Genomic DNA, 12898 nt, shown 5'->3' with positions numbered 1-12898 from the left:
TGCCTGGCTAATGTTTTTGGTATTTTTTGGCAGAGATGGGGTTTCACCATGTTGGCCAGGCTGGTCTCAAACTCCTGACCTCAAGTGATCTGCCCGCCTCGGCCTCCCAAGAGAAGTATCTTGATGGCTACTTTCTTTTCTTGAGCTTTTATCCAGCAATCACCAATCCAGACAAACTGCCTAAAGTTCTGTAATCAGAGGGGAGTAGAGAGGCTACAAATAGTAATGATCTATGATTTCCTAATTTATAATTTAATCAGTTTTTCATGTGTCTTCTTCAAAGTGTTAATAATATTTGATACTCTAAAAAATTCGTTATGGACCCATGGTATTCTATATATCAGGAAATAACTGGTCACCACCTCTCTACTTTTAAATATTTGTTTAATACCCCATTGGATCCTAGGGCTTTTACTTTTCATCTTATCTGAGAGTGGGTCTCATTTCCTCCAAATTTAGAACTGAATTTCTATTGTGTCCACTTTGGCAGATTCCCTCTCTTCTCTAGGTGATTCAAGACATGAGTGAATGCATGGGGTTTTTCCTTCTTCCATCATTACATAGTGATACCCTTGGTCTATCTATGCTTCTGCCATCAGTAGCAGACTTCGTTTTGGGGGGAGCTGCAGACCAGGTGATATTTCTTCAGTCTTTACTTGCCTTGACTTGGTATGCTGACCAGGATCCATGCTCGATGAGGTATGATTTAGGTTGTCTATCCAAGGGCATGATTCATGCAAACTTCCCATAGTGTCTGACTTGCTTTGGGGCCAGCAACTCCATAATCTTTGGGCCATCCTCATCCAATCTGTTCTGGTAGCTTCGACTTTGGGGGCTGCAGCTATAGCCGGCATCCAGGCAAGTCACCCACAGACAGTTCACGTCCGTACCTGCCCATATGAGTGACAAAGATAAACAGATTTAACAGATTGCAGAGGCACATAAAGTAAAGCATTTCTGGAAAAGCATGGTGAAAGCTGCTGCTGTTTACCTGAGCTGAATTATTCACTTAGAAGATAAAACTGCTCAATTCTAGAAGGCTAAGCTGAAAGTGTTGATATCAGTTCACACCTCTGCCCTCAGAGCTCCAAGATCAAATTTAAATCAACCAGGTAATATCTAATGGATAGCATCATCTTCCATACAGACACTCAATAAAAGGAAATCAATTTGAAAAAATAAGGCTTCTTATGATTCTTAATATACATAAGTACTAATCATACTTTGGGACGAGTAAATAACAAGAGAAATTACCCTCCTTACATATGGACTTTTCGTAGTGCATTGAATAGTAATCTCTGAGAAGAGGGATGTTTCCCAAATAAGTTTTGTCTGAAGATTTCTTTCTCAGATAGACTGATGGTCTCTTTATGTTGCCTTTGCTGGGGAACCCGGAATGAGGCTTTGTCCTTGGAACTGTTTTGTTAAAGATAAAGGCAGGACTTGAAAGAGGGCATACTTCTGGTCTGCCTGTCCAAAATTAAAAGATATTTCTGGGCACTAATGTCAGGAAATATGACCTAGAGATGGAGAGCAATCACAGATTTTTTTTTCGAATTCAAAAAACAGGAAAAATTCCTCTTATCCATTCCCATAACCATTTTTCAAACTAAAATGGAATATTCTTCATGGCGTCAAAAGCACCTTGGTTGGTAAAGGAGCTGAAATATTATTGCCGAAACAGCTCAACCTAGGCTCAAATCGAACATAAAAGAAACCTCCCATTACAGTATTATTAATGTTCATAATTAGTATATCTAAATGATTTTTAAAGGCTTTTTATGCAATTACAAAATGTTTGATTGTCGTAACATTGCTAATGCTTTGATGCCTTCCACGTGTTGTCCTTGGTCCCTGCAACCCTGGCACATAATTTATTTCTCTTTTGAGTGAACTCTAAGCATTAGTGTCCATTAAGAATTTTTGAAACAAAGTCCAAAGATTACTTGGAGCACTTTCAGTAATATGTACTGATTATCATTAATAGTTCTTTTGTCCTAGACAAGGACATTGTTTTGTAACATCATTTTGTTTGGCGAGGCCCTACTCGGGCTGTGTTCCGGATCCGCCTCGTGCATAGATTTTCTTTTTGACTATGTGTAGAATGGAGCAGTCTTCTGGGACAACTCAGGATTGAGGAGGAGGGGGACATTAGGCCAGCACAAAGTGATATTTTTTCTTTAGAAAACAATTATTAGCTATTCAAAAAAGAAGCCTAAATTCTAGGCCTCGTTTCTTAGCTAGTGTTCATGCACTGCGTGTAAATTTGCTGTTTTAACTGCTAGCGCCTCACAATGAGGAAGTCAAAAAGAAGTAAGGAGAGCACAGCGGATCCAGGAGACCACAGCCTTTGCAGCATGCTTGTTGAGAATGTGGCAGGGAGTGGGTTAAGTGTTTGGGTTTTATTTGGAAAATTATTTCCTTAGCTCTCCAATGCTGCCTTCCCAGATTATCCCGTTTAATAACAGGATTAATGGGTTTTGCCTATGTCCAGTCAAGGGTTGTCTCTCTGTTTGTCTAATATAAAGTGGACTGACAAGGGGTATGCAATAAGAAACATACTTTAGTAGGAAAGAGGTACTATATCCTGTGCCCCATGTGAATTATCTTACATTTACTATAAACCTAGTCCTAAGAATTTTATTCCCATTTTATGGAATAAGAAAAGAAAGGCTCAGAGAAGTTAAGCTATTTGCCCAAGCTCTCATAGCTTAAATAATAGGTGTCTTCTTTAACTCAGACATCTTGCAGGGAGGGAGAATAAATCTTGTGAAAGCCTTCAGATTTGGAGCCCTCCTTTTCTAGGAATTAAAGGAGGAGTCAACGTGCAAGCCTGGTGTAGAGACATGAGTTGGGCCAATTCAAGACTTTGTTCATTATCACTCAACACATCTCTTCCTCCCTGCCACATTCACCTGCAATGTAAAAATATTGACATATTTTTAAAATAAAAGGAAACCTACATGGCATGGTTTTGAGTGGTTTGTTTGTTTGTTTGAGATGGAGTCTCGCACTGTCGCCCAGGCTGGAGTGCAGTGGCGTGATCTCAACTCACTGCAACCTCCACCTTCCAGGTTCAAGTGATTCTCCTGCCTCAGTCTCCCGAGTAGCTGGGATTACAGGCACCCACCACCACACTTGGCTAATTTTTTGTATTTTTAATAGAGACTGTGGGTTTCACTATGTTGGCCAGGCTGGTCTCAAATGCCTGACGTCATGATCCACCCATCTCGGCCTCCCAAAGTTCTGGGATTACAGGCGTGAGCCACCGTGACCAGCCTGTTCGTTTTTTAATGCTAACACAGAATTTTTTCATGTTTATAATATCTCTATCTCAAAAGTTGTTTTCTCGTTGCAAAAGAGGACAAAAGAAGACACACAGGCTGAATACTGGCAAAGTGGCAGAGTGGCATCAAGTCTAGGGCCTTGTCCAGGATACAAGGCCTCTGGAAATGCTGGTTTGGTAATTGCAAAATTTGGGAAGAGGAAAAATGCCACCTCTTACTAAAAAAAAAGAAAAAAAAGTAAAATTAACTGGATACCCAGACAATTTCCTACAAACCAAGAGACAATTAGAAGTCCGTCAAGAAAGTTAACTGGTCCAAGATTTGGCACTGATGGGAAATACCAGCTTACATTCCTGAAGTGCTCTGTTCTGGGATGACCACAATGAAACTTCCCTACTGATAACCATGGCAGGGCTAAATGTGTGATATTTTCATGACATTTCCTTTGCTTTACTTTGAAGCATGGCCAGTTAAAGAGAGTCAAGCATTTTTGCTGTATTAGAAGCTCAACTTTGCTTTGGACCGAATATTTTGGGGCCTTTTAGCCCTCTTAGTTTTAGGGGTTTAATTGGCAATTTAAAACTTCTGTCATATTGTTAAGTTAGAAATTGTGCTCAAGCATTACCTGGAAATCTGGAAATACACCTGCCGTGTGTGTGTGTGTGTGTGTGTGTGTGTGTGTATCTGGGTAAAATAGGAGTCTTACAGCTTTATCAAAAGGTGCCATTTTTCTCTAGCCCAGATAATTTTTAAAGATCTCCCAAGAAAAGTGCATCTTTTACTTATATAACCTTTTGTGGGCACTGTCTTTTTTCTTCTTTGGTTGTTAAAGGCAAGAAGAAAAAAGTTTCAGGGGGTTACCTTTGATTATGAGCCACATTGGATTTCTTACAGTGAGAAATAGATCTGACAGCCTGTTGCTTGGAAAGATGTGGTTTGGCTTGATAGCTTAGAAGCAGGGCAAGGAGCCATTGGTTGATGAACTGGAAGGGAAATTAAGAAATCATGTTGGCTGGGCAAGGTGGCTTACGCCTTTAATCCAGCACTTTGAGAGGCTGATGCAGGAGGATTGCTTGAGGCCAGGCATTCAAGATCAGCCTGAACAACATGGCAAGACCCCCATCTCTACAAAAAAAGTAAAAATTCTCTGGGCATGGTGCCACATGCCTGTAGTTCCAGCTACTAGGGAGGCTGAGGTGAGAGGATGGCTTGAGCCTGGGAGGTCAAGGCTGCAGCGAGCTATGATGGTGCCACTGCACTCCAGTTCAGGCAACACACTGAGAACCTGTCTGGAAGAAAAAAAAAAGTCACTGACTACCTCATTCTGCATATAAGAAAACTAAGACCCAGAGAAGCTAAATTATTTGCCCAAGTCATCCACTGTGTTCACTTTGGGCTCAGGGTGTATGTGTATTTTAGGTTTAGAAACTTGGTTCCACCCCGTCATTCACCACAACTCTATCAAGTCCCTATCTCTGTAGAGAGCATTACCCTGCTCGTGGTCTGTTTGTGAATCTCTGGGGAAGGATCTTGGTGTTCTTCCCAGTCATTTGGAAGTGAATCAAAACCTGCACAACAGCTGGACTTGGTTCGATGCCCTTCGGTAGTGGGGACCAAAGTCCTTGCCTGTGTTGATCAGCAGCCCACTTGGATAATGCAGCCACTTGCTAGTGAGTAGGCAGCTTCCTTTTGTTTATTTTTTTAAATTTAAGACTGGGTGTCACTGTGTTGCCCAGGCTGGACTTGAACTCTTGGGCTCAAGCTATCCTCCTGCCTCAGTCACCCGAGTAGCTGGGACTACGGGTACCCACCACCATACCAGGCTCTTTCTCTAGACTTTAGAGAGTAAAGCCAATGGAGCTTGGGATCTAGAATAGAGTACACTTACTTTAAGGAACTTGGTTCTCCGTCTCATGCTCTCTTACATCAAATATGAGGATATTTTCTAGTCAGAGTACTTGGTCTGAAAACCAGAGTCCTAGGCCATGGGTCAGTATGAAACTGAGGGACATCATGAGTAGCAATGGCATAGCTTTCAGTATCACATGGTAATTCAGTTTGGTTAAACTAATACTATGTGAGTTGCTCACCCCTTACCAAAGTCATTTGTGTCACACTTCCCAATTTGTAAAGCTCTTCATACATCCTTATTTCCTTTAATTTTCACAACAGTCTTTTAAGTGTCATCATGATTGTATACAATTTTAAAAGCCAAGAAATTCAGGACTAGAAAAGTTAAGTAACTTGTTCAAGGTCTCTCAACCTAGAAGCAGGAAAATGGGCTATACACGCAAGCTCAGGTCAGCTTGACTCCAGATCTAGTTACCTTAAGAGCTGCCTTTATTCTTGGATTCCTCATTGGAATCAGAATTATTTGCCTCCTTGAGACTTATTGTAGTTTATCTTCAGTAAGCCGAATTGTCCCAAAAATCTCGATTCAGAGCTGCTGCTGGTGGTAGCACTAGGTTTGCATACGATTTTTTTTCTGAAGGCCTTTCTCCTTCCACTTGAGGAAAAACACTGGCAATGTATGACTGCTATGAGCTCACTGAGGCTGACCTCTCTTCCTGGTGAGAAAAACAGGAATCTTGTAACCTCTAGGAAAATGAGAAAAAGAAAAGGGGAGACCCATCCGTCATTTAAGGGTGAGAAAATGGCTGCTGGTAACAAACCCAGGCACACATGCCTGCTGCGAATGAAGGCCTAAGGTGGGCAAGTGTGGGTAATTCGGTCAGCTGGATTCCTGGCAGAATACTATGTTCTAGAATATTCCGGAACATTCTAGATTCAATTCAATATGCTCTTCTAGTAGTAGGGACTGTGGTTTCTGTGTGTTTGCATCAGCATCTGAGTACATCTTTCACCCAAACTCAGGATGAGTCTTCCTGGTTTAAATATGGCTGAGGGCACTCCCATAGGTTTAAATTATTTACAGAGCTGACTGCTGAGTGGTATGCTCCAAGGAGTAAAACTTTTTTGAGTATTTACTCTTTTGAGGGTACATCTACACTAGCGTTTTTAAAGATTTGCCATGAGTGTACTTCCAGTTTAATATAACTTTCCACAGAGAAATGTCTTATTATGCCAATTAAACTTTCCTGAGCCTCAGTTTCCCCATCTGTGAAATGAAAAGGATGTTTTCTGCTTTTTTTGGTACTTCTATGGAATCATTTACTATGAAGTACTAGAGCTTCTATGGAGAAATTAGGTTTCAGAGGATCAAAGAGAATTCCAATACATTTTCTGATTTTTTTCATTAAATTTGCCTTTTGTGTGTTTGTATTGTTTTTGTTTGTTCACTTTCTCTAGGGAAATAGACTTCTGTCTTCAGAATGGCTAGGTTAAAAAAAATTAAATATCATGCACAGTCATATCTCCATAATTAAGCAGTTGTAATGCAATTTTAACAAATATTGCTCTTGTGTCAGGAGTGTGTCTTCTAAGCTTTTCTTCATAAAAATGTGTTTATTAATTGATTGTTATATCTTCATTGGCTATAATAAATATAATTTACATTCTTCTTGTATAGGTTAAGGCTGCCATATAAAATACAGAATGCACAGTTAAATTTGAATGTAAGATAAACTACAAATTAGTATCAGAAATTCAAATTTCACTGGGTAGCCTGTATTTTATCTACTAAATCTGGCAACTCCAATATAAACGTAGCTCCCAGTTATTTATATTGATTATTAATTGACAGTTAAACAAAACTGAGGGACCGAGAGATTGTGTTGTTGCCAAAGTCATGCTTCTTCCTGGAGACAGATAATGAAAAGTTTTAGCTCCATGCCAGCTACTGCGACCTCCGAGATCAAGCAGCTTTCTTGGGAAGATTTTCAAAAATCTATTATCAATGTAATCGTCATGAAAATATTTGATGAGAACACTGCATCACACTGTATAATAAATTTAAGTAGAAAAGTCTAAGCAGTGGTATTTTCATCAGGCCTTTGGATGTCAAGAGAAAATAGTTCCACACTCAGCGAATATAGATAGGTCGTTTTGGGCTGTATTAAATCCAATTGTGTGGAGGTTTTGAATAATCAGGAGAGACAGCCTAAGCACTTTCTCTTCAAAGTGATTTTACAGAAAGCACTATTTCCTAAGGAAAATACACATATATCTCTCATAATGCTGAAAGTGCACTAATGTATCAATTTATTGGTGCTGGTGTCATGAGCTGGAGTTGCAAATTGTATTCAGATTTTAAACTTTACTCCCTGCTGCTGCTGGGGGAAGTTCCCTTCCCACGATAAAGGTTATTTCAAAAAATTCTGGAACACTTTTGTAGTTTTCACGTGAGACAGTCTTCAAGGATTTTTTTAGAAGGTTCTAACTTCACTTTGTGAAGCCAACTCAAACATGATTTAAAACAAACAAACAAACAAACAAAACAATAGTTTTCCTCAATAAAAGTTGCGGGGGTCGGGGAGAAGAATTTGAGTTGGGCTATGTAATTTCAGCTTCCCTAAATAAGTCCTTTGGAAAGTGTTGCGGGGAGCAAGTGTGTGATTTTGGTCTTGGCTCACAACTTCGGAACGAACTTTTTAAAAAATATCTGCCGTGGATTTTCACAACAGATTTCTTCCCCGTACGACATGTTCCCTAGCTAAGTAACAGGTCTGATGTGGCTGCCAAATTTTTCAACAACTTTTACTTTCCAAAGGAGGGTTAAATAGTTCCCTTAATAACTTGAAAGAAAAAAAAATTTCAAGGTTTACCACAGTTCTTAGTCACAGGCTAAATGTTTTCAACAGTTTTATGACTTTGAGCCTACTTAGTCTCAAGAACGTCTCCCAAGAACAATGCAGCATAAAGGATTCAAAATGTAGTAATTCTGAAATGGAGATAGTGTTGTTTGCATCAAAGCATACATTTATGCTATCTTTATCAGGACTTCTGTGCCAAATGTTGCTTAGTTCTATTTGTCACCTGTTACCTATAAATCATCCTGAAATATCAAGGGTGCTGACTCATGAATCGCTCGTGTTTTCGTAGTTTGTGTTCATGCATTTCATTCAGTTGTGTTTCAACTGTATGAAACATTTGGGGACCATTTTTAGAGAAGTAGCAGTGATTCCCTTTCTGACCTTAATGAGTACAGACACATAGGTACATTTGGTGGATGTATTTCCCCCTCACCATTAAAAGTTGTGCTTCATGGGAGGAGGAAGGGTCGTTTTCATTAAAGAGTAAACACAGAACCAATGGCCATAGCAAATTAATTGCCGTGTTGCTCATCTTACCCTCGTCTGAGTAGGCTGGCATTGCTCTCTTGTGCCTTAAATCTTTCCCACTCTGCCTATAAACATGATTGTCTCCCCTACTTAAAATAAAAAATAAGAGTCTCCTCGCGTCCTGTTTAACCCTCTTTAGTTATTGTCCGTGCTCCCCACTTTTACCACAGAACCTCTTAAACCAGGAGGTGATGGTCGCTGCCTCATCAGTCACGGTTGCATGCCTTTGGGGTAGGTCTAGTGACACTCCTGTGCAATGTTAAAACTGGTCTTGCTTCCACTTCCCCATCTGAACTAAACGCCTTCCTGAGCACACTGGGAATGACGGACATTCAAAGCAGCACACACAGGGCACTTTCTAACCTATGTTATTGTTTCTTCTCTTCCAGGTATCTCAGTAACGAAGAAGACACATACATGTAAGTAATGCATTTTTTTTCTGTCCAAAGTTTTCTGAAGAGTTGGAATTCGCATATGTCTGGCTGCTGTGACCCTTCAAGTATATACTAATGTTTCAGCTGTGATCCATGGTCAACAGAGGTCATTTTTTTTCAATCTGTAGTGGTCGGAAGTGGCACATCTCCACCTGTTTGTACTGAGTGTGTGTTGAAGAGAGAGGCTAGAGACATATTCTGATGAATTCCAGTGTTTCCAGCCATGAAGCTTTAGAAAAATCATGAAATCTAGCCAGGAGGATCAATTACTTACTGATCACCCTTATCCTAGATCCTTCTTAGAAGAGCTGGTATGTTTCTAGGAAACATCACCTTGATTTCTTTTAAACTTTGGTCTCCTTTTCCTCACCACTAGTTCACAAATTAGGCCGTTTCGTACTCATGTCTGTGGAGCAGAGATGCTGACTGGGAATAGAGGCGCTGTCGCTCGACCACGGGCATGGCCTGCGAGGGCCCTGATAAATGGCATCGGTAGTTTGATGTGGAAACGTGTGCTGGATTTATGCTCTGTATTCATCCCACTTCTCAGGTTCAACTGCTTTCATCAATTGCCTTCATTTGAACTACACCATAAGTTACAAACTCACGTCAATGTAAGGTGTTGTGATTTGCAATCTGAGCAATGATGTTTGACTGTGCCTTGAACCTCAGGATGAAACAAGACATCATTGATGCAGGCAGTCAACTTTCACTGTAATTGACCAGCATATTATTTAGGCTTTGAATTAATGGTGTCATTAGAATTTGATGACTATTTTAGACCACGGATACGTGCTACCTATGAGATATGTTTGGGCATTCTTCTAAGGCAAGCAGTGGAGATATTTATGGCACAATACAGGGACAACAAGGATGTATCCCCCAATTTTTCCTAATTACACTTTAAATTTTTTTATTTCATGTGAAATGTTTGGGGGAAAACATCTGTATTACATCAAAGTAGTTTATCTTGTGCCTCAGTTGATTCTTGAAATCTGCTCTTGGGTTTGTCTGTCTGTCTATCTGTATTTGTAGAAAACAAAAATGAAAAAAAAAAAAAAAAGAAAAAACCAAAAAACGTCAAATTGGATGAGAAGTTGCCTGACTCTGAGGGCCCTGTCCTGCAGTCTCTCCACGTGGCTCTCTCATGGCCTTCAATGGAATGTTTGCTTGAGGAACAATGAAAAGGTCAGGCCCGTACTAGACACATGATCCGGATGGCACCTCCATCTCTCAATGCACAGTTCCAGTTGGCTGTCCCTCCATCAGGGTAGTCTGTGACCCTTAGCTTTTTGGGGGTTGTTTTGTCGTTGTTGTTGTTCTTGTTCTTGCTGTTGTCGGTGCATAATTGAGCTCATGATGACTGAGAGATTGACAGTGCAGGAGACTGAAGTCCTCTGTATATCCGCAGGGCAGGCATGGTACAGAGCGCTTCCTTGCACAGCCTTGCCCATGAGCTCGTCCCTGGCCCGGAGGGACCCACTCTAGAGGTGGTAAGTAATTCAGTCTTTCTGCTAGCTCAGTCCTGGGCCTCTCCCCAACAGGGGCTGATGATTGTGCCTACTGTTTATGGTGGTTTGGGGTATGGACTCCTGGCCACCTGGCAATGTACAGAAAGCTACTGACTGTTTGCATTATGACTTGGCTCTTAGATAAGTGGACAAAACCACTACTTCAGCTCCACTGGACATGAAGAGTACATCTCAACTAATAAGATAACATAGACAGAAATCTAGATGTTACCTAGTATACAGACAGTCCATATAAAGAGACATTTGAGGAACTGTCATCCCTGAGAATAATTTTCTTGGGCTATTGCAGAAACAATAACCTGTGGTTGAGTTTAAATTCATGGAGGGACTTAGATGACAGCATGAGAGTGGTGGCTAGAGAGGAAAAATTGGTGTTCTAATAACAGACACTTGAACCAGGTGGGTCTTTCCACAAAGGCTTAAAGAATTTCATCAGCTATACTGGCTTTAATGCAAAATCAAGATATAGCCACACAGGGTGGACTTTGAGTGCCTTTCTAACTATGAAAATCAGCAAGAAAATTCTTAGGCATTAAGCTTGAAGTCAATGTAGAAAGACTTAAAGCTCCTTTTATATAATGGACAGAAAGATTTGGATCAGAAATGATATTGTTTTGGTTGATGTTTACTTTCATGATTTGGGGGAGAGGGCCCAGAATAAAAATGGCCAAATGACAAAATTGGAAAGAATAGCACCTGAAAACACAGTTGACACAAAACTTTACATATGCCAAGGAGAAATTGAATTGTCCAAGTTACATGTTAGTGGAAGTCCTCCATGCCACTTGAACATGGAGATTGTTTTTGTCACCCAGCTCAGCAGACAGCCCATCGTATTTCTGATCTTAGCATCTCCACAGGGCCCACAGCTTGTGAGGAGAAAGACAATCAGCCAGTTTTTTCTCTAATAACAGTCACCCAAATTACTTCTTCTTTAGCATTTGTTGAATTTTTCTTGAAAACTGAACTGTCCTAACTTGCCTATACGTTTTTTTTTTTTAAGATGTTAAATTCCAGCTCCTCTTAAATCATCTTGACATCTGTTCTTCAAAAAGTTTCACTATCAGTGAAGTGTATGAATTCATTTTTGTACCATCTCAAAACTTCCATTTTTAGCCAGGGTTCTGGAAACCTTAGTCAAGACTTGACTACATAATCATCGACAGCTGAAGTCACCCGACATTAGCAATTTCAATCTTGGTTTCCTAACTGCCCTCACGGAGAGATTGTTCAACTTACAAATTAATATGTACAGCTGCAGAATATATTATCAGACCAGAGTGTCAGCTCACAGGTACACAAGACAGAGGTGCACATACTGCAAAATGAGCCTGAATAGTTGTGACACCAGATAGTATTTTAGTCCACCTTGTTATCTGGAAAGCACAGGTATTGTTTCTTTAAAAAAAAAATAAATGTTTTGGGTGACTTGAGCCAGAAATTCCCATGAAAGGAAATTTGATTGTTAAGCTTCAGAGGAGCCCATGGACATAGTCTTTGGAGAACTCAGTTTCTCCTAAGCTCCTGAGAAGGGTACCTTAAGTGTTTGTTTTCTGTTTAGTTGGCCAGTGGGAGAAGACAAGCTTTGGAATTTCTAGTGTTTCTCGTGCCCAAATTGTTCAAGGAATTCTTATATTTGTGATGTTCTTCAATTGTTGATAGGAAATGTTGCTGTTGGTTTTTGGTGTGCAAACATAAAAGAGAGTTTTTAATATTAGATCAATTTTACACTGTGGTGTGGAATTGCAATTTAATTTTCCTGGGGATTATATAGCACATGTATTTGGTTGGACCCCTTCAAGATTGCTTTGCTTTGGTGTTTCACAAGTTTGTTCTGGTCTCTTTCCTGCTGAAATAGCCACCATGCAGATAAGTATCATTTTCGGAATCAGCTGCTGTGTTGGTTTTTATTATTTGCCAAGGACAACGAGTCATTCACTCCTGAATTCTTAGTCTAATTCTTCTTGGATAGTTCTGCATTTGCTACAACGTTACAAGAGGATAAATATGGAGGTGAAAAGATGCAACAAATCGTCATCCTAGCTCTTTCCAGCTACTGGAAAGTTCAGCATCATGGAGTCCTAACCTCAGAGGACATATATCAGACAGCCACCACAACACAGACCCAAAAGATATCTGGTAGGCCCCTGAACCGTTTCCAGAGGCATCAGACCATTGCTGCTTCCTTCTGTTCTCATCCTTGTTTACAGTCCTTGTACCTCTTGTCCTAGCCTGCCCTGCCTGCTTTCTCCCACACTGAGGGACAGATACAAGCTTCTGAAAGGTGCAGGTTACTCAGTGGAAGCAGTCAGGAAAATGTGTCAGTTTACTCCCAACTTGAGTTGTTAATTTTCCCCAATAAAAACCCAAACAAGATATGCCTCTGAACCTTCTGAAATATTTTC

General features: G+C 40.3%; 1 protein-coding gene and 1 long non-coding RNA gene across 3 annotated transcripts in view; one reads left to right on the top strand and one right to left on the bottom strand.

Annotated features, from left to right (window-relative positions):
• RORA (RAR related orphan receptor A) overlaps window positions 1-12898 on the top strand; it is a 735316-nt gene that overhangs the window by 538784 nt on the left and 183634 nt on the right. For both annotated transcript variants that reach the window (XM_063795103.1, XM_001173408.7), the window contains exon 2: window positions 8917-8946. In XM_063795103.1, the coding sequence (XP_063651173.1) occupies window positions 8917-8946 (30 nt within the window). The remainder of the gene's footprint in view (window positions 1-8916; window positions 8947-12898) is intronic.
• LOC134808540 (uncharacterized) lies at window positions 368-6040 on the bottom strand. Its single transcript, XR_010151722.1, has 2 exons — window positions 5614-6040; window positions 368-890 (listed from the first exon to the last, which is right to left on the bottom strand). It is a non-coding gene; the product is annotated as an uncharacterized LOC134808540 (long non-coding RNA).

Source organism: Pan troglodytes, chromosome 16, assembly GCF_028858775.2.
Source record: "Pan troglodytes isolate AG18354 chromosome 16, NHGRI_mPanTro3-v2.0_pri, whole genome shotgun sequence".
NCBI classification, from domain to species: Eukaryota; Metazoa; Chordata; class Mammalia; order Primates; family Hominidae; genus Pan; species Pan troglodytes.
Note: the sequence above shows the minus strand (reverse complement) of the source record. Positions and strands in the feature narration are given on the sequence as shown.